We start from the raw sequence: 19,979 nt of genomic DNA, 5'->3' as shown, positions 1-19,979 counted from the left end.
CTTCCTTCCCTATCAATGTAAAAGGAGTCTCCATGTTCCTTCATACATCCTGATTATCAATGTTAAACTGAAATTAAAATTGCAGGAGTGCCTGCGTGGCTCAGTTGGTTGAGCACCCAACTCTTGATTTCAGCCTAGGTCATGACCTCAGGATCCTGGGATTGAGCCCCGAGTTGGGTTCTGCACTCGGTATGGAGCCTGCTGGAGTTTCTCTGTCTCCCTCTCCCTCTGCAACAAATAATCTTTTTTTTTTTTAAGATTTTATTTATTTATTCATGAGAGAGAGAGAGAGAGAGAGAGAGACGCAGAGACACAAGCAGAGGGAGAAGCAGTGCAGGCTCCCCACAGGAGCTGGATGTGGGACTCCATCCGGGAACTTTGGGATCGTGCCCTGAGCCAAAGGCAGATGCTCAACTGCTGAGCCTCAACTGCTGAGCCATCCAGGCATCCCTAAATAAATCTTTAAAAAAAGGTGAAGAAGAAATTAAAATGGCAAATCTCAACCATGAAAGTAAGAGGGATTTATATGGGTCCAAAGGTGCTGACAGGGGTCATCAGCCCTGGAATTTATTAATCATCTTTTAAATACCTTAAAAAAATCCAAACAAACTTGAAAGCAGTGAAAATCTACCACAGTTAAAGGGAGCCTACTTGCTTTCATGAGCTATGAAAACATTCTAAATACTTAAAACCTAATGTATTTAAACCATAAATAAAATTCCTAGAGTAGTTTCTTAGAGGAAATAGGTGTTGTACTCATAAAATCAAGGCTACATATAAAGCTCCTTTACCCATTAAACACCTTTTGGAAACAGTTCACTAGTGAACCTCAGACGAGGGCAGTGATGCATTTAAATCCAGTAATTACTATCCAAAGCGATGGACTTTGTGCTACAATAAAAGCAAGGGTCCTAGATGAGCTGCTATGATCCTGAGATCTCACATCCTGCCCTAATGCAATTAGCCTCCAGAGAGCTAATTACCTAATCGAGGGATCACAGTTTCACGGACATCTTACTTCCTCCAACAGTAATAAACACCAGGGTGCTAAGAGAGCACCTGATTAGTTGGCTGCATTAGTGTTTACAAGGTAGTTTCAGCGGGTGATGTGTTCTCTGCATACAGTTCATTTCAAAGAATGCCTTCCTGAACAAGAGAAACCGCTCTTTTCACATTATGGGAAAGCATTTTATAAAGACAGAAAAGGATTCTTTAGGATAACGTAAATCGGGACCTATGTATTAAGAGGCAGCGCCTTTCAGCAGGTTGCCTGTATAACATCAGTCCCTTTGTTCCTACCACAACTACTACGAATCTTTGCGTGGACCCTGTTAAGTATTTGTCAAATTCTCAAGAAACTACTAAAGTATAACTCAAATTAGAGAGAGAAAAATAGTTCAACACTATGATCATACTTCCTCACCTCAGCACAAACTAGCCACATTCTAATTTGTTTTGTTTTGTCCCTTTTAAAAGTTTATTTCAAAGTTTTGAAAATCAAAAATTTCAGAGTGCTCAAGTTCTGAGGGCGATCTGATGAAAAGAGTGCTGTGGGAAAGCCTAAAAGATGTATGATATATTGGTACTATATAACACAGGCATGAGTTCAATGTTTAAAAGGGGGTTAGGGCTAAACTCCATTGTCATTTCCAAGATACTCGAGAAAAATACATTACTGGCTAGGAAGATGGATTCAAATAGTTATCAGCTGATTTAGAAAAGAAAAACACATTTTCATTTTCCAGGACATGCTTGAAGAGTTGAATGAACATCCTACACCATATTCTACCAGAAAGTAGCAGATAAAACCATCAGAGATGAAGACATAAACCAAGCCCAGGGTCTGGGGTTAACAGACCGCCATGCGTGCACAGCGCCCAAGGACACTTGCCTGACTTTGGGCACCACCATCCGATGCTGCACCATGAGTGTATGGCCAATCGACGCCATTAGAGTCAAAGCCTCCTCACTGGCCGAGTCCCTCCATACCAGGTTTAGCAGAGTGTTGGTCTGCTGCTTTGTGTCCAACTTCTTCAGACACTCCTCTGTTATGTATGGGACTGACAGTCGACCATCCTCCTAAAACACACCAGATACACTTGTCTAAGTTGATGATACTTTCTTAGAAATGAGCCTCTATGCTACAAACACACAGAAAATCTGATATTACTTCAAGTGAAAATACAAAATAGGCATTATCTAAAAGTTACCCACATCATGATGGACAAATCAGTATCTCCCCAAATGCATCCACTAAAGTAATACGAGATTCTCTAGAGATCCACAGTCACTATCAATGTTAGGCACCAATTTTACCTAGAATAACAGAACTATAAATACTGTTTCTGCCTGATTTTTGTGATAATATTTTCAGTATTGACATCTTAAGAAAAATTCATTTCAGTTTTAGATACCATTGTACTAAGTAAGCATACATGTGTGAGAATTTATCATCTAACAGAATTTCCATTTTAAATTATTTGGGAGATAATAGTTAAAGCAAAATTAGCATATTAAAGAACTTAATTTTTTTTAATCAAATGAGATATATTTTACATATTAATTTCTCTAAAGATCCGATTTACTGAATAAAACCTGAACTGAGACACTATGCATTTACTTCTTCGGGGTATTAAGTCAAAGATACATAGTTTCTTCACATACATATATGTCCAAGTATATATATATATAAGACTATATACACAACACTGGGTATTGCTGACTACACTGTTTGGAAACTTAAATTGGTAATAATTTATGCAATTTATAATAATCTACCAAATAAAACACTGCTTTAGATAAAAGTAATGAATTCTATCTGCCAAACATGAATCTGTAAATAAGATGCACCTAATAAAGGAAGTTAGGAAAAAAGTATGTTGGTACTATTTTTGTACTGTACCTATTTAAAATACATTACACACAAACCAGAACTAAACCGATATAGAAACCTAAGAGTTTATATGAAATTTGACTCTGGAAAAATCTCATTTAATCAATTAGACTCTACATAATCATCATAGGAAAAAAGAGGCAGGATGCAAGCAACCATCAAAACATCTGACAGAAAAATATAGAAGAGATTTGGAGTCAAATCTGTGAGTACCTGGCCTATACCTGTGTCAATGGCTCTGAACCCAAATGTGGACAGGAAGGGAGAGATGATAATGCAAAGGAAAAATGAAGAGAAAAAAAATGAAAGAGAGAAATAAATCATATATTAATACAGACCTTGAAACCCTTGTATATAAAGAAAGAAAAATATAGTAAAAATTCTCACAAATATAAGTAACAAAATCAAGCTATACTTTTTTTTTTTTTTTGCGGTTTATCAAAAAAAAATTTTAATGACTTTATGGGATGCCTAACCCATGAAATGGTTTACATGTCAAAGTCTTTCATTCAAAAACTTTAAAAGCTCTAAGCCAGAGCCACCTAGATGGCTCAGCAGTTGAGCTCTACTTTCAGCACAGGGTGTGATCCTGGAGTTCAGGGATCAAGTCCCGCATTGGGTTACCTGAGAGGAGCCTGCTTCTCCTTCTGCCTGTGTCTCTGCCCCCCTGTCTCTCTGTGTCTCTCATGAATAAATGAATAAAATCTAAAAAAAAAAAAAAAAAAAAAAAAAGCTCTAAGCCATATATTCATCTATAGTTTTATGGGCTTTAAAAAATACATATTTTTAAATTTATTTATTTATTTATTCATAGAGACAGAGGAGAGAGAGAGAGACACAGGTAGAGGGAGAAGCAGGCTCTATGCAGGGAGCCTGACGTGGACTCGATCCTGGGTCTCCAGAATCAGGCCCTGGGCTGAAGGCGGTGCTAAACCGCTGAGCCACCCGGGCTGCCCAAAAAAGTGTCTTCTAAAAACAAAAATTTTCTCTACATTCCATCTATAGAATCCCACTTTTTTAGCCATATAAAAATTCACATTTTTGTGTGCAGTTCTGAATTCTGACAGATGGAAGATTTCCAGCTTCCACCAAAACACTCAGTTTTGCCCCTTTGCAATTAACCCTTCCCCTAGCTGTAAGGGGCAACAACTCATCTGTTTCTTCTTATTGTTACTTTTTAAAACAAACTTTGCTAATCAAACTATTTGTATCAGAGGCAGTACTAACACATCCTTTCACTTCACAAGATCCTAAAGATTTACTTCCTCTGGTCCTTTGGAAAACCTGAGCCTCTTGAGTAGGTTCCTAACAACAACAAAATATTTAAACTTATTACAGCCATATCTCAAGTTATTTCAGTTCTGTAATTAAAAGAAAAAGAGGTATCACTGAAGACACACACATTGTGTGTGTATGATACAAAGCTTTTTATTCCTTGAAAATACACAGCAAACCAGGCGAGGTGAGAAAAGGTGGGGTGGCATAGAGAGTATATGTGACAATGCACTCAAAATTCATTTTCAAATAAATCACAACTTTTGTCATCTACAAAACTGCCAAAAATTAACAGGAGACATTACCTGGTGTTCACAAGATAGGGTAAGAAGGGGGAGGGTGTGGCTGCTGATGGGTGTGGGTTTCTGTGTAGACAATGAAAATGCTTTACCAGAGTGGTGGTGGCTATGGTTAGGTTAATATACTGAGAAATCACTCAACTGAACATCACTTTAAAAGGGTGAATTTCATGGTCAAGTGTATCTCAATAAAGCTGCTATAAATTCTTAAAAATACAACAGTGCGGGGATCCCTGGGTGGCTCAGCGGTTTAGTGCCTGCCTTTGGCCCGGGGTGCGAAACTGGAGTCCCGGGATCGAGTCCCATATCGGGCTCCCTGCGTGGAGCCTGCTTCTCCCTCTGCCTGTATCTCTGCCTCTCTTTCTCTATGTCTATCATGAATGGATAAATAAAATCTTTTAAAAAAAAATAAAAAAAAGTAAAATAAATAAAATAAAATAAAATAAAATAAAATAAAATAAAATAAAATAAAATAAAATAAAATAAAATAAAAATACAACAGTGCTTGGCACACAGTAAGGGCCCTTCGTGAGAACCAGGAACTTTTTAACCTTAACACAATTTCCCTTCTAGGAAAACTTCCTAAGTAACAATTAGATTAATATACAGCATGGCCTACTCTGAATAAAAAACCCACACAACTATGTATCCCCACATATAGTTGTATGGACGGGCAAGAGAAGGTGCATCCTGGGTAGAAGAGCATCCCCAGTCCCCAGTGGCCAGGATGGTCATCTCTGGAAGGGCAGGGTGGCAGTAGAGGGAAGAGACTCCATGTGCAGTCTGAAGCCTTTAATGTATTACTTAGATGGAGTGGCGTGCAGTATAATCTGTTCTCTGACCCCCAGGCCCACAGGAGCTTACAGGAGCGCTTGGCTGCTTGTCTGCCTCTTCACCCTCATCTTCCGAGTCACTGGCTGAATCCTGACAGCTCGTGCTGGCCGGTGAAACTGGTAGCTGAGAAAGAAAGGTCTGGAGTACTCTTAAATACACCAGCAGTCCTTCCTCAGAGAGGGTCCCTTTGTAAAACAGTCAGTTGTAACATTTCATTAAAAGTGATTAAACAGAAACTGGAAAACTCAGGTATCATTTTTCTTATATTCAGAGACATCTCCAATCAGAACTTATTATCAAAATTCTAGTAATTCATGTATAGATGTATGTATTAAACTACATCAGAGAAAGATGCAATAATTCTAGGATAGGTGCATATTAGAAGTTCAGCACAAATGGGGATAACATCCCTGTGCTCACAGGAATTCTCCTATTCAACTTCAAAATTCTTTCTAATCTGTGTGGCCTTGTAACATGAATCTGAATCAGGCTTTTTTTTTTTTTTTTTTTTTTTTTTTTTAAGTAATCTCTACATGCAAGGTGGGGCTCGAACTCACAACCCTGAGATCAAGAGCTGCATGTTCCACCAATGGAGCTTGACAGACACCCCTGAATCGGATTTTTTTATGTGCCTAGAAACCTTCCCTGGGGACACTGCTGAGACCTTGAGCACTCTTCCAAGAAACCCTCCCCCTCCCCCCCCACCCCACTCCCCAGCAGAAGCAGCCTTGACAACATACAACTGTCACCAGATTCCCTTCTCTTGATTTCTATGTGCTAATACTGTGTACATGGGAAGTGAGGGAAAACACATGTTGGATCTCATACCTAGATACTGCTCGCCAACAGTTAAGACAAAGAAGAAGAGCCACGGTGCCCTGCTGCTTGTCCTGCTGCTCGTCCCGGAGCGTCTGCTCTCCAGTAACAACAGCGCGCTCAGGAAGGGCTCGTAAGGGAAAACAGTGTGTGCATCCGCTAAGGCTGGAATGATGAAATGAAAAATCTGATCTGTAAAAGGTGCTGCCAAAAACTCCTCAGTGAAGGCGCTAAAAACTTGCTGCCTGAAAAAGAAAAATGCAAGTTTTCATCAAAACATATTGTTCATTAAATCACTGATTAAAATTAACTTTCAAAATATTATTTTCCAAATTAATTGAAGGTCAGCATTCAATATCAACTAAATTGCCCTGAAACTAACTGATTTTGGGCCTTCCCTATTGAGAAAATTCTGCCATGTTTTTATATCCCTCAATAGCTACTAGAACAGGAAAATAACCAGGTCATTAGAATTATACATTTATATTAGGGTACAGGCCAAACAAATAGTAAACTTTTTCTTTAAACTGAGTCACATTAATAAAGTAAAAATTTGACTTAACTCTATATGTAAAATAGCATCCATGTAAAAGTTTTTGTTAGATAGAGACCTTGTGAATTTACACAATTGGTAAATTATCCCATTCTCACCTTGCACCTTCTGGACAGGAGTTGTAAGTAAAGTGCAATGGTTTCAGAACATTCTCTAGCAAAATGTTTGCTATAGGAACTCGAGATAAATCAGAATACTCAATACTTGATGGAAGCTTGCTGTTAATTAACAAATAGAGAGATCTATAATACCCTAAAAGAAAGGAAAAACACATATTTAGAATTTGGTATCTTAATCATAATGAGGGAAAAAATATCAATTTTTATATGCTTTTTATAAATCTCCATAGGTCCAAATTTAAGTTAATTTTTCTTCAACTTTCCTTTTTTTTTTTTTTAAAAAAATTACTAGCTAAACAATGGCTTTTTTCCCCCAATTTACTAATTTTTTAAAGTAATCTCTACAGCCAATGAGGGGCTTGAACTTATGACCCTGAGATCAAGATCACATGCTCCACAGACTGAGCCAACCAGGCACCCCTTCTACTATTTTATTAAGGCAAAGTTAAATACATAAGTACCCTGAAATGGTCTATAAATTCCATATACCCATCACCCACTCCTCCATAAGCTGGAAAGCAAATCTAAGACATAATTATTTCATTGTGTCATCAAAGGACTTTATTTTTCTTAAAAATACCATTAATGACAGCTAAAATAAATTGTTAATTTCTTGCTATCACAAGCATCTAGTCAGTGTTCAAGTCTCCAACTCTCTCTTGCTATAAATTTTATTTAACTAGTTTGCCTGAATCAGGATCCAAGTAAGGTCCATATACTGTGATGGTTTTCATTTGATTCTTCAGCATCCTCTAATATTTAGTTTTTGGTTTTTAAAAAATATGTTGAACTCATGGATTTAAACATACTGACAGCACACTTGAAACTGATATAACTCTGCAGGTCACCACAGAAGGTGCCAAAAGCAGCACTTTCACTGCAAGACTGTGACATACTTTCTACTTATAGACACATTTCAAAATAATGCATTTCTGAGTTATGTTCTTCATGCTTTTAGAAAACAAGAAAAAAAACTCACGGATTGCTTAGCTTTAAATCAGTATACACAATAATGCATTGATTCAAGGAATGATTTCTAATTACCATAGCTTTGTTTTTTAAAAGATCAAATCCTATTTTAGTTGACTCCCTAATTTTTCAACAAAGGTTTCTTTTTTTATTTTAAACCTAAGCCAAATGCTAAAGTTGCGATGTATACGAATTTAATTTTTACAGTTTTAGTACTGAGGATTAAATTAGTGAGGTTTAGTCTAGATTAGTCCATCACTTCTGGAAAACAAAAGGAAACTTATTTTTCACTTTCACCAGTGACTCCTGCCTTCTAGAAATATCTATAGTGGATATAAATTATACTGCTCCTCTTATGACCAATAACATACATATTTTTTAAATGCTAATACTTCTGAAGTCCAAGCCCTGGAGTGTTTGACTTTTTACCTGTGAGAACACTGGAAGTCAGATTTTTCAATTTTTGTCTTACACTGCTTAATTCATCATAAAAGTTTTAGATATCATATGTATTTCATAATCTTTCTCCAGAAGAGTGCCACAAATGTGTCCTCAGAGGAATTTCAGATCTAGATTATTATACTTTATATAATCAGAATCATTATCAGAAGAGCGTCCATGCATAAAAGCATTTACAGCCAGGCAGTAAGAAAATTCAGACTAAATATCTTGCTCTCCTCTACTGAACTGATGTGAAGACTGACTTTCTACTAAGGCCATTCTGGTGATCTCCCTCGTACTTGGGGCACCACCACACCTACCAACTCAGGACCCGGCTGGCTGCCCAGCCATGGGAGGACTGGCTGCTGGAGAGATGCATAACCAGAAGAGTTTCTGGAAGCATACACTCATTTGCTTCATTTTCAAGCATCAGGAAAATGTAAAGACATCTGGGGTGCGGAGGGCTGAAGACCAATATTGGCACCAGCGCTTCCAGCATGTGCTTCCCTTAACAGTGCCCTGTTATAGTCACTCTTGGTGTTCAGACCAAGTGTTCAAGCCCGACACAACATCCTACCTAAGCACAGCCCCAATCCCACCTGCCACCTACCATTTTGAATCATGTAGTGCAAAATCTGTTCAATTATGGACACCACATAGCTAGCGTCATGTAAAACAGGCAAATAAGTATTCTCAGATGAAAACACCTCAAGCATCCTCATTGGAAGTGCAACATTCAAACTGTCATCATTACAGTTTTGCAATAACCTGTAAAAAACAAACAAACAAAAAGTATTCACATACTTACTGGATAGCAAATGTTATCCCAAGCTCCTGCAAACAACTTTCATTTGCTATGGTTAAGTGTTTGAGCCAGTCTGTTCTAGTACTAGATGTCTCTGAAAACAGGCATGACTCGAGGATAGACCAGACAATAATCACATTTGTCTCGCACACTTCCTATGGAGAACTTGTTATGTGCCAAATAGCATGCAGGCACTGGGTTTGTAGAGATGAAAAATGCACAATCATAGAGGGAGAACAGATAAGAAAAATCAAAGATCACAAACATAGTGTGAGAAGTTTAAAGAGCTCCTCAAGACTTTCCACACCTTTGATAAGCTGCTGACTTACCTGCAACAGAGGCTCATCAACCTCTTTATTTGAAATAAACACGTAAGTCTCTCAGATCCATCCAACTGCTGGACAAACAGAGAGCTGTGTTTAATTAAGTTCTGATACATCCATATCTGAAATAGCAAAACATACAGATCATTCTCAATCCATAAAAAACTTCTTGTTTATATTATATAACATTCCAAATTTCCTTAAGTGGTAAATAATTAAAATATGATAAAAAGTAAATCTTCTAAATGAGGTTTTATATTGTAACATATACCACCTGTCTTAGATTTTCCATCTTAAAATAGTACATCAGTAAGCTAAATCACTAAATTTACTACTAAAACAAAGTACACTTAAAACTCATCTAAATCTGAAATAAGGGGTACCTGGGTGGCTCCATTGGTTGGACATCTGCCTTTGGCTCAGGTCATGATCCTGGGGTCCTGGGATCAAGCCCCACATCAGGCTCCCTGCTCAGCAGCGAGCCTGCTTCTCCCTCTCCCTCAGCCTGCCATTCTGCCCACTTGTCCTCTCTCTATATATATCAAATAAATAAATAAATCTTAAAAAAAATAAAATAAAATAAATCTGAAATAAAACCATTCATTTCCAAAAATCAGTAATCCACAGTAAAAAAAAAAATGAGAAATATAGTATTAATCATGAGGTACACAAGGATCTCTGTTTCTTTACCTTTTGCCTCTGTGTCTCCAGCATCCTTTCCTACTGGATATTCCCCTTCCCTATGAAATTTTTGTAGGAAAGGTGATCATATAGCTCTATTATACCCAGTAAAAGCTCAGGTACATAATATGTGAGGAAACAGAGATGGGACAGATCCTTTCATAATGCTAACATATGTCAAATCATTATGGTGCACCCTTTAAATATCTTTAAATTTTATTTGCCAACTATGCCTCAGTAGAGTTAGGGAAAAAAAAGTCAGGGATATGCCAGGGTGTCCAGAACTCCCCATTCTCCTGGACACAATGACTAGTCAGTGAACTCAGCAAATGTAAGATATCTAACTTGCACCCAGGAAGCCTATCTGCTATGGGCGTAGCTACCATAAGTGATTTTGAAAACTCAATACTCAACAACGAATCTTTTCTATTTTCTGTGCTATAATTTTTGTAAAACCAACTGTTACTTACTTGTTAATTTCATAAGACTCATTTAGAACCAGTTAAAATTAACACAGCCTCTTAAAAGTGGCTATTTGCAAATATGCCACAGAATCTTTTCTTTGCGTGTTATCTTTCAGGAATTTCTCCTTTGACAGCAGCACTTCTTTCATATAAAATGTTATCAGACGAAATACAAATGCAAAAGTGTTTCATAAAACAAATTACAATAGGTCCTAGGTTGGGTGGAAAGAACTCTATGACCCATTCCAAATATGAATTTGCTTATACATAAGCTTTCTTCTTGAGGTGTATGGAGCTACCCTGCCCATATTTTTCTCAAGAATCAACAGGATACAATACTATCTATACTATCTGATGGTATAGTATATTGCAGTTCATTCTAATTGCAAACCATCTTAACAAATAAAAATAGCAAAAACAGTAACTAAACATTATCAAAATCTAAAGGGCAATTGTAGGAACTTCAAGAATAAGGCTGTCAATATGTTAATCTAGTAATTATGTTTCAAGTTGCTTTATGAAATTAAAAAACTCAAAGCAGTAGTGATATTTAAACACTCTCTGGACTGTTTTGAAGATTTTAATTAATTAATTAATTAATTAATTAGAGATGGGCGGAGGGGGGAGAGAGTGTGCAAAGGAGAAGGGCAAAGCAGGAGGGAGAAAGAATCTCAAGCTGAGCATGGAGTCCAACTCGGGGCTTGATCTCATAATCCTGAGATCGTGACCTGAGCCAGAAACAAGAGTCAGATGCTGAAGCAACTGAGCCACCCATGGGCCCCCAGACTGAGTTTTGATTCTGTATTTTACAACCCTGAAAAATGTACCAACAACATCCAGAAAGTTGTATGATCGCTACATTAAACACTTATTTGGCCTAACTTTTTGTTGTTATTTACTAAATGCAGATGAGTAAAGTTTTAAAAACACCTTATTTCTCAGGAAGTCAACTGAGGATATGTACCAATAAAATGAGGGAGTAAATCAAGAAAGCAAAAACATAATGGAATCAGGAGGGAGGATCTAAAACTGAAGCAAAGCAAGTGACCTTTCCAAGATAATGACACAAAAATTTCCTAGAATCCAAGAAGGCTAGCTCCAGGGAAACAGAGCTTCTGACTACCTGACATCTTTAATCATGGACAATTATACTAAGAAGCATTTTACAGTACTGTCAAAAGTGGAAGGCAACTTTATCAAGAAACTCAAAGGAAGTTAAACAAAGTGAGGCAATTATGAACTCTGAAATAATTAAATAAAGCTGAACACAAAAGAAAATATAATCAGAGTATACTATTTTATCAGAGACTATATTTAAAGTAATAATAGTAATAATAAGTAAATAAAGGAAGGAAATGAGGAAGGCATAGTATATACCTAGCTTTGCATATAATGTCTTAGAAAAACATAAAAGTGGCATCATGCTGGCTCCTAGGGGGTAATTAGGGAGTATGAAGACTGGAGCAGGGAGACTCTTTCCCTACACAGGATTAATTTGTTGTTCTTGCATTTTTGTTTGCAAACTGAATAAACATTTGAGTTCACTTCTGTTCTATTTTTTTTAATGTTTTTTTTTTTAATTTTTATTTATTTATGATAGTCACAGAGAGAGAAAGAGAGGCAGAGACATAGGCAGAGGGAGAAGCAGGCTCCATGCACCAGGAGCCCGAAGTGGGATTCGATCCCGGGTCTCCAGGATCGCGCCCTGGGCCAAAGGCAGGCGCTAAACCGCTGCGCCACCCAGGGATCCCACACTTCTGTTCTATTAACCAGGTTTGATGACATTTAATTTTATTTAGGAGTTCAGAATCCGCACATGAGCAATTTGCTGTGTTTGGCCTAAGGCCTGGCAACAAACACATATTCATCCCCAAACTATGCATGAATGAATGGCTGCTGAACCAGTAACGCGGGGACTGTGGACTGGCCCTTACACATGAGCATGCAGGAGCAGTTCTGCAAAGGAATGGGGTGCTCTGGAGAGGCATAAATGACCAACACCTCCCACAGCACCTGCATGTCTGTGCTCCTTAGCAATCTCTCAATCTGTAAGACTAGACTACATGAAGGTGGCAATGGACTGTCCCAGAGAGCAAGCCTGATTATCTACTACAGTACTTCTCTGGTTCATTTTCTTATGAACTTCAGATAGAAGGCCTGAAGACAGCCTGTACTTAAGGAAAGTCTAGAATGAGCAAATGAAGCCACTTTCACTGCCTCTCTAGACTGTCTCTAGTTTATGGCAAGTTCTTCCCAGGTTCCAGGCTAGCCCAACTCAGGAAAGAATGTTGGGTTTTAAAGCCAAACACCAGATAAGCAATAAAGTGTTTGTGTATTTATATTTCTTATGGGGAATCTTTCCAGTATGTATGGTTGTAGTATGGAAGACATACTTTTCATTGTATACTATCTTTTCTTTTTAAAGATTTTATTTATTCATTAGAGACAGAGAGAGAGAGGCAGAAACACAGGCAGAGGGAGAAGCAGGCTCCATGCAGGGAGCCCGACGTGGGACTCGATCCTGGGACTCCAGGATCACGCCCTGAGCTGAAGGCAGATGCTTAATCGCTGAGCCACCCAGGCGTCCCTGTATACCATCTTTTTTTTTTTTTTAATTTTTATTTATTTATGATAGTCACAGAGAGAGAGAGAGAGAGGCAGAGACACAGGCAGAGGGAGAAGCAGGCTCCATGCACCGGGAGCCCGATGTGGGATTCGATCCCGGGTCTCCAGGATCACGCCCTGGGCCAAAGGCAGGCGCCAAACCGCTGCGCCACCCAGGGATCCCTGTATACCATCTTTTAATATAATTTGAAATTTTTATTACAAGTAAAGAAGAATTCCTAAGAATAAACACACATTTAACCTAATAATTTACATAGGAACCTCTTAATATTTTCTGAGAAATGGGACACAGTAACAAGTTGCATTTTAAAAAGTTCATTCATCTACACACCCATCCTTATTTTCAAACACCATTCCTCATCACCATTAGTTTCAAAAGCCTACAAAATTTAACAGTACTACAGTCATACTTGGGATGTTTCAAGAACGAGACCCTATAAGTTAGAGTTTTAAAGTATTTACAGATAATATGCTATAAGATTTATGATAGCTGACTGATAGGGAGGCACAGGTATGGAGGGCTCTGGGTGAGATAGGCATGGATGACTATGGACACAGTACTGGGTACACGGTGGATGGTTCAATATATGATTCTATTTTTTCTTACATTTGAAATGTATCATAATTTTAAAAATGGAAAAAAAAAACCTACTGGCAATTTAGATCTCTCTTTAAGAGGTAAAGCACATCACCACAAAGATGACCTATGATATAGCAGGCTGAGGGAAGTTCACAAAGGCATACTGGAGGGTTAGCTGACCCCACTAAAAAACAACAAACAAACAAAACCGCTGGAAAACACATAAACTACGATAAGTGGAAGTGTAGGCAATACTTACCAAACGTTTTGAGTCTTCATTCTGCTTGTAGAAAAACAGAAGCTGCCTTACCAAAAGGGTAAGGTTGGGCCCACTGGCAATAGAGAAAGTGCCACCTGACTGTGAAGCACTGGCGCAGCGATCAAAGGCGCTTCTCTGGATGGCGTGCTGGAGGCAAGACAAATGACACATGAGTGTGACAGGCAGTTGCACACTGCAGCAGCCTGAGGGTACCCGGGGGTCTGAATGGCAGCAGGGGCTCATAGTCTGGTTGCCGTACCCGTGCAGTTCTTAAGAAAAGTGAACTGAAACCTAGAAAACCTGGGATGGAATAAAGACCCCTCAACCCCCCAAAAGACTCTTCCACCAACTTCAACCTTTAGCTGCAGCCCATGTTTCTATTTCATTATTTAAAAATCACCTCAAAACTCCTCTACCTATAAATCTTTATGTAAACATAAACCACTGAAATTATTTGGGAAATATTATCAATATTAATTTTCATTAAACAGGTGTATTTTAGTAAAATACCCACAAAATAGATTCCATTTCTAAGACTCCAAAGCCACACTTAGCTCTGGCATGCCTTTCTAATTCTTTCCCAGTTTATAAGCAAACTTACTTGCTGTTTCCGGTCTCTATAGCCTCGTATAAATGACTGTATAATTATTGCATTTTTCAATCTTCGCCTTTCCTCCTGCATAATGGGAGGGAGGAAGGAACAATTGGTCATAGTGAAATGACATTTCTAGTAAAGACTTAAAAAAAAAAAAAAGCTATAGAATTTACATAACACAAAATTCACTCTTTTAAGTGTATCGTTCACCAATTTTCAAAATATTCAAAGTTCAAGTATCACCACAGTCCAATTTTAGAATACTTTCATCACCCACTCCAAACCCCCTGAACCCATTAGCACTCATTCCTCAATCCCAGCCCTGGGTGCCCCCCATCCCCAGCAACCATTAGTCGAATATCTATCTGTATGGCAATGACTATTTTGGACATTTCTTATAATGGAATCATATTATATATAGCCTTTTGTGTCTGACTTTTTTTTACTATGCATGCTATTTTCAAGGTTCATCCATGTTGTACCATATATCTAAGCTGTACTACTTTTTGTGGCCAATTAATACTTCACTGTATGAACGTCTCACATTTTGTTTATTCATTTACTACCTGATAGACATTTGGGCTGTTTCCACTATGGGCTATTATAAATAATGCTGCTGTGGACACTCATGTAAAAGTTTTGTATGGATACAGGTTTTCATTTCTCTTGGGTGTATGCCTAGGAGTGGAATTAACATTTGAGGAACTGTCAGACTGTTTTCCAAAATGAATCCCACCAGTACAGTAAGACTTAGAACAACAATTTTAGTTTATTTTTATTTTCTTTTTAAAGATTTTATTTTATTTATTCATGAGAGACACACAGAAACAGGCAGAGACATGGGCAGAGGGAGAAGCAGGTTCCCTGCAGGGAGCCCAATGTGGGACTTGATCCCTGGACCCTGGGATCATAACGTGAGCCGAAGGCATCCACTGAGCCATCCAGCCATCCCAATTTCAGTTTTAAATATAATAAGAATATAGACAACACAAACATCAATTTTTAAAAGCCACTTTTCTTATCTCAAAAGAGAAAACTCCAGTTTTGATTGACTTAAGACTCTTTAAAATTTTCAGTGACCTAGCAAAAATATTTATTTTTCACACTATTGTAATCAATACAGCTACCACTGTTTGAAAGGCTCCTATGTGCTGGCCCTAACACTTCACAATCATTTTAGATGACTACTACTCCAGGTTTTATGATACGGAAGCTGAAATTTCCATGAAGATAAAATGATGCTGAAAGATGTAAGACACTCAGAATTCAAACTCTAGTATGACACTGAAACCTGTACTCATCTTACCACATGACACTGTGTCTGTCTTCTATGAAGGCCACCTGCCAGGTCTGAAATGCACATGCACACCTACAATCTTGGGATGGCAGAACATCAATTAGGTCATGCAAGTATATTTTCTGAACTTCAAATGTTTATAGCAAAGGAATCCCCGAGCTTAAAACTACTTTGGGAATCTCTATTCATTACTATGATGATTCTAAGAGCACTTCAACAAAAACCCATAATATATTGTCCAGTGAGCTTTCAAAACACTTTTTTTTCATTCATTTGTCACTAAGGAGGAAGTCATGGTAGCATTCTAGCCTCTGGCTGGGACCAGGACCTAAGGGCTCCATCTCAGGTGTACTGGAGGTAGACTGACCCTGACAAGGACTGAAGACCAGCTGCATACCAGCTAAACCCTGTATTACTTAAAGGTGATTTGTCCTTCTACCTATTGCCCACCAAAAGAAAATGTAATGCTCTCCAAAAGAGAGCTCTTCTGCTCTTCATTTTGCCATATAAACTGTCAGTCTTCAATCAAAATAACCAGGCAAAAAACAAAAACTAAAAATCAAGAGGACAAACAACAGAAAAAAAACCCCCACAGGTTATGCAAAACTGGAGTATAAACATTATCTTTAATAATCCATAACTATGTTCATGAAAGTGAAAGGCAAGAGAACTGGGAAATAAATGAAACAATCAAAGAAAATTCTAGAACTGAAATAAAATCTGAAATTCAGAATTCAATGGATATATGTAACAATTAGACACTAGTAACGAGATCATCTGTAAATTAGAAGTTAGGTCAGAAGAAAATATCCAGGGCAGAGTGGGTGGCTCAGCGGTTTAGCGCCGCCTTTAGCCCAGGGTGTGATCCTGGAGGCCCACGATTGAGTCCCACATCAGGCTCCCTGCATGGAGCCTGCTTCTCCCTCTGCCTGTGTCTCTGCCTCTCTCTCTGCATCTCTGTGTCTCTCATGAATAAATAAATAAAATTTAAAAAAAAAGAAAATATCCAAACCAAAGCAGAAATATTTAAAAGAATAAATATACAGAAAAGCATAGGAGACATACATGCCACAATGCAAAGGTCAAATGCGTACATAATTTGAGTCCAAGAAGAAGAGGAGAGGAAGAATGAAGCAGAAACACTACTCAAGAGATGAGAACTGAGAATGTTTCAGAAAACATAAAAGACAATAAACAAACAATACTTTAAATACTTCTCGTTTGAGCAGTCATTTTCAAGTGTCAGCAATTTTGCCACCCAGGGGACATTGGATAATTTCTGGAGACATTTTTGGTTATCTTACCTGGAGGGAGGGAGTGCTGTGTCATCTAATGGGTAGAGTAGAACACATGAATGCTGCTAAACACTTTTCAATGTACAGGATAAGCCCCCACAACAAAGAATTATCTGGTCCAAAATGTCAACAGTACTGAGGCTGAGAAACCCCACCTAAAAGTCTTTATGTTGGGGATCTCTGGGTGGCTCAGCGGTTTGGCGCCTGCCTTTTGCCCAGGGCGCGATCCTGGAGTCACAGGATCAAGTCCCGTGTCAGGCTCCCGGTATGGAGCCTGCTTCTCCCTCCTCCTGTGTCTGTGTCTCTGCCTCTCTCTCTCTCTCTCTATCATAAATAAATAAAATAAAAATAAAAAATAATAAAAAATAAAAGTCTTTGTGTTTGCTATTTCCTTCACCAAGAATGCTCTTCCTCCAGCTTTCCATAAAGCAGCTTCTTCTTCACCCTCTAACCAGCTCAGAGAGTCCTTCCCTGAATACCCTTCCCTGTCACTATCACCTTGCTCCACTGCTTTCATGGCACATATCACTGGCTCAATATCTTGGTTAACATCTGTGCTCTAGAACCCAGCAAGAACATTATCTGTCTTATTCACTATTTATATACCCAGCAAGCAGAACAGTACCTGGAACATATCAAGCTCTCAATTAATATTTGTTAAAGGAATGAATGAATGATTAGAAAACAACACAAAATAAAAATCTGGGAAAGTAGGCCATAAAATATCATAATTGCTAATTAATCAACAAAATAAAGCCATGTTAACAAATTGTCACCAGAGAGACAACATGTAAAATAAAGAATATATTAAACAAAAAAATAAAAAGTAAAGAATAAAACAACAAATGTCAATAGCTCCATTTGTTTATTTACCTTCCTCACAAATAGTTAAGATACTTGCCTTAATAGTGAGTGTTCTTCTGCTTGGCAAAACATGAACATCACATACTAAGCATTTCTAGATCTTCTGGAAGCCATACCATGCACACAAGTAAACTTTATAAGAGCCTGTTTCCCCGCTCTGTTCTGGAAACTGCCCTTCTAGTTAATCTTTTCCACATTGATTCCAGAATAAATTATGCATTATAAAATCCAAAAAAAATCCAGATATGCTTCTGTAGTTTAATATACATAAAAATATATGCTATGTCACCTATAACATACAACTATCTATACACATGTATGACAGTAAAACCAAGACTTATTTAAGTGCTATGGAAAATGCTTAAAGAGACTATTACAAAACTGTTTTTACCTCTCTCTTCCTTCTTTCTTCCTGAGTACGATGTAAAAGAGAAGCCTTTTCTTCCTAAACACAAAAAGAGAAAAGATAAAGGCTATAATTTCAAATTCTAAAATACTCTTCATACAAAATTATAGAATCTTTTGACCCAAAAAGGATTCTAAAGATCATACAAACGCTGTGACTTAATGAGAAATCTGAGGCACAAGAGGTTAAACAGCCCCCCAACAGATCACAGAGCTAATTAAAGTTAGTATTTCAGTACTTTTCTAAGAATAAAATATGATTTCTTTACACACACAAGAGAATTCAAGTAAAACCGGGAATATCTGAATATCATCAGTGATTTACATCAATGTCAATATCCTAGTTGTGATGATCATACTACGGTTTTGCAAAATATAACTCCCAGGGGAAATCAGGCAATGTGAACAAAGGACCTTTCTGTACTCTTCTCTTTCTTTCTTTTTTTTAAGATTTTATTTACTTATTTGACAGAGTGAGAAAGAACACAAGTAGGGGTAGGGGCAGAGGAAAAGGGAGAAGCAGACTCCTTGCTGGGCAAGGAGCCCAATGCAGGGCTTGATCCCACAAGACCTGAGCTGAAGGCAGACGCTTAATTGACTGGGCCACCCAGGCGGCCTTTTCTGTATTCTTTCTAACAGCTGTATAGTAGTCTACAATTATCTCAATAAAATTTCTGATGAAACAAAATTCAGTATTGTTACTGAATTTTTAAAAATTCTCCTTTCATCATAAGTAAAACTAAATTATGAACAAAAATACATGGTATGCAGAAGGAACCAAAGTAATAAATGGAAAACTTAAACATTTCAAATAATAAAAATATTTAAAGATAATCCTTCCCCCAGAACTGTTCCAATCTATAGTATATGGGCATTTTATTTTTGTAAATGTAATCCAAAATAAAATTAACAGTCTAAGACATTATATATGAGTCATTATAAAAATGAATAAACATAGATCTCTTAACAAAAACACAACCTCAAAATAGTGTCAGAAAGGAAGTAATTGAGACGCCTGGGTGGCTCAGTGGTTGAGCATCTGTCTTCTACTTAGGGCATGATCCCAGATCCTGGGATCAAGTCCCACATCGGGCTCCCTGCAGGGAGCTTGCTTCTCCAGCTGCCTGGGTCTCTGTCTCTCTCTGTGTGTCTCTCGTGAATAAATAAAATCTTAAAACAAAAAGAAATTAAGCCAATTTAAAATTATACATTGATATGTGAATCAACAGTGTGTAGAATAAAACGTTTCTCACTGACAAAATTTAAAGCCAAAGAAATCCAGGGCACCTGATTGGCTCAGTCAATGGAGCATGCGACTCTTGTTCTCAGGGAATGAATTTGAGCCCCACAGAGGCCCAGAGCTTACTTCAATGAAAAGAGGAAAGAAAGGAACAGAAATCCTCCAGATATTTTCCACTATAGAAAATTTCATTTCTTGAATTTTAAATAAAAAGCCTTTATCTACCACATGTCCAAAGTCAGAAAAAAATTTTGTCTTAAATTTTAATTAACTAAAAGGAGGAGAGGGAATGGAAAATCTAATGTAAAAAGTGCAAAGTTATGATGTTCAGGATTATGGGAAGCTTC

General features: G+C 37.7%; 1 protein-coding gene across 2 annotated transcripts in view; it reads right to left on the bottom strand.

Annotated features, from left to right (window-relative positions):
• UBE3C (ubiquitin protein ligase E3C) overlaps nt 1-19,979 on the bottom strand; it is a 126,681-nt gene that overhangs the window by 80,185 nt on the left and 26,517 nt on the right. Inside the window, exons 2-10 of one of the 2 annotated variants that reach the window (XM_038559836.1) lie at nt 18,379-18,432; nt 14,538-14,612; nt 13,937-14,083; nt 9,334-9,401; nt 8,810-8,967; nt 6,769-6,922; nt 6,130-6,362; nt 5,332-5,486; nt 1,892-2,079 (exon numbers count right to left, since the gene is read on the bottom strand). In XM_038559836.1, coding sequence (XP_038415764.1) covers nt 1,892-2,079; nt 5,332-5,486; nt 6,130-6,362; nt 6,769-6,922; nt 8,810-8,967; nt 9,334-9,401; nt 13,937-14,083; nt 14,538-14,612; nt 18,379-18,432 — 1,232 coding nt within the window. Of the gene's footprint in view, nt 1-1,891; nt 2,080-5,331; nt 5,487-6,129; nt 6,363-6,768; nt 6,923-8,809; nt 8,968-9,333; nt 9,450-13,936; nt 14,084-14,537; nt 14,613-18,378; nt 18,433-19,979 lie in introns of both variants that reach the window. The other variant, XM_038559835.1, reaches the window with a different exon arrangement.

This window comes from Canis lupus, chromosome 16 (genome assembly GCF_011100685.1).
Source record: "Canis lupus familiaris isolate Mischka breed German Shepherd chromosome 16, alternate assembly UU_Cfam_GSD_1.0, whole genome shotgun sequence".
Taxonomy (NCBI): domain Eukaryota; kingdom Metazoa; phylum Chordata; class Mammalia; order Carnivora; family Canidae; genus Canis; species Canis lupus.
Note: the sequence above shows the minus strand (reverse complement) of the source record. Positions and strands in the feature narration are given on the sequence as shown.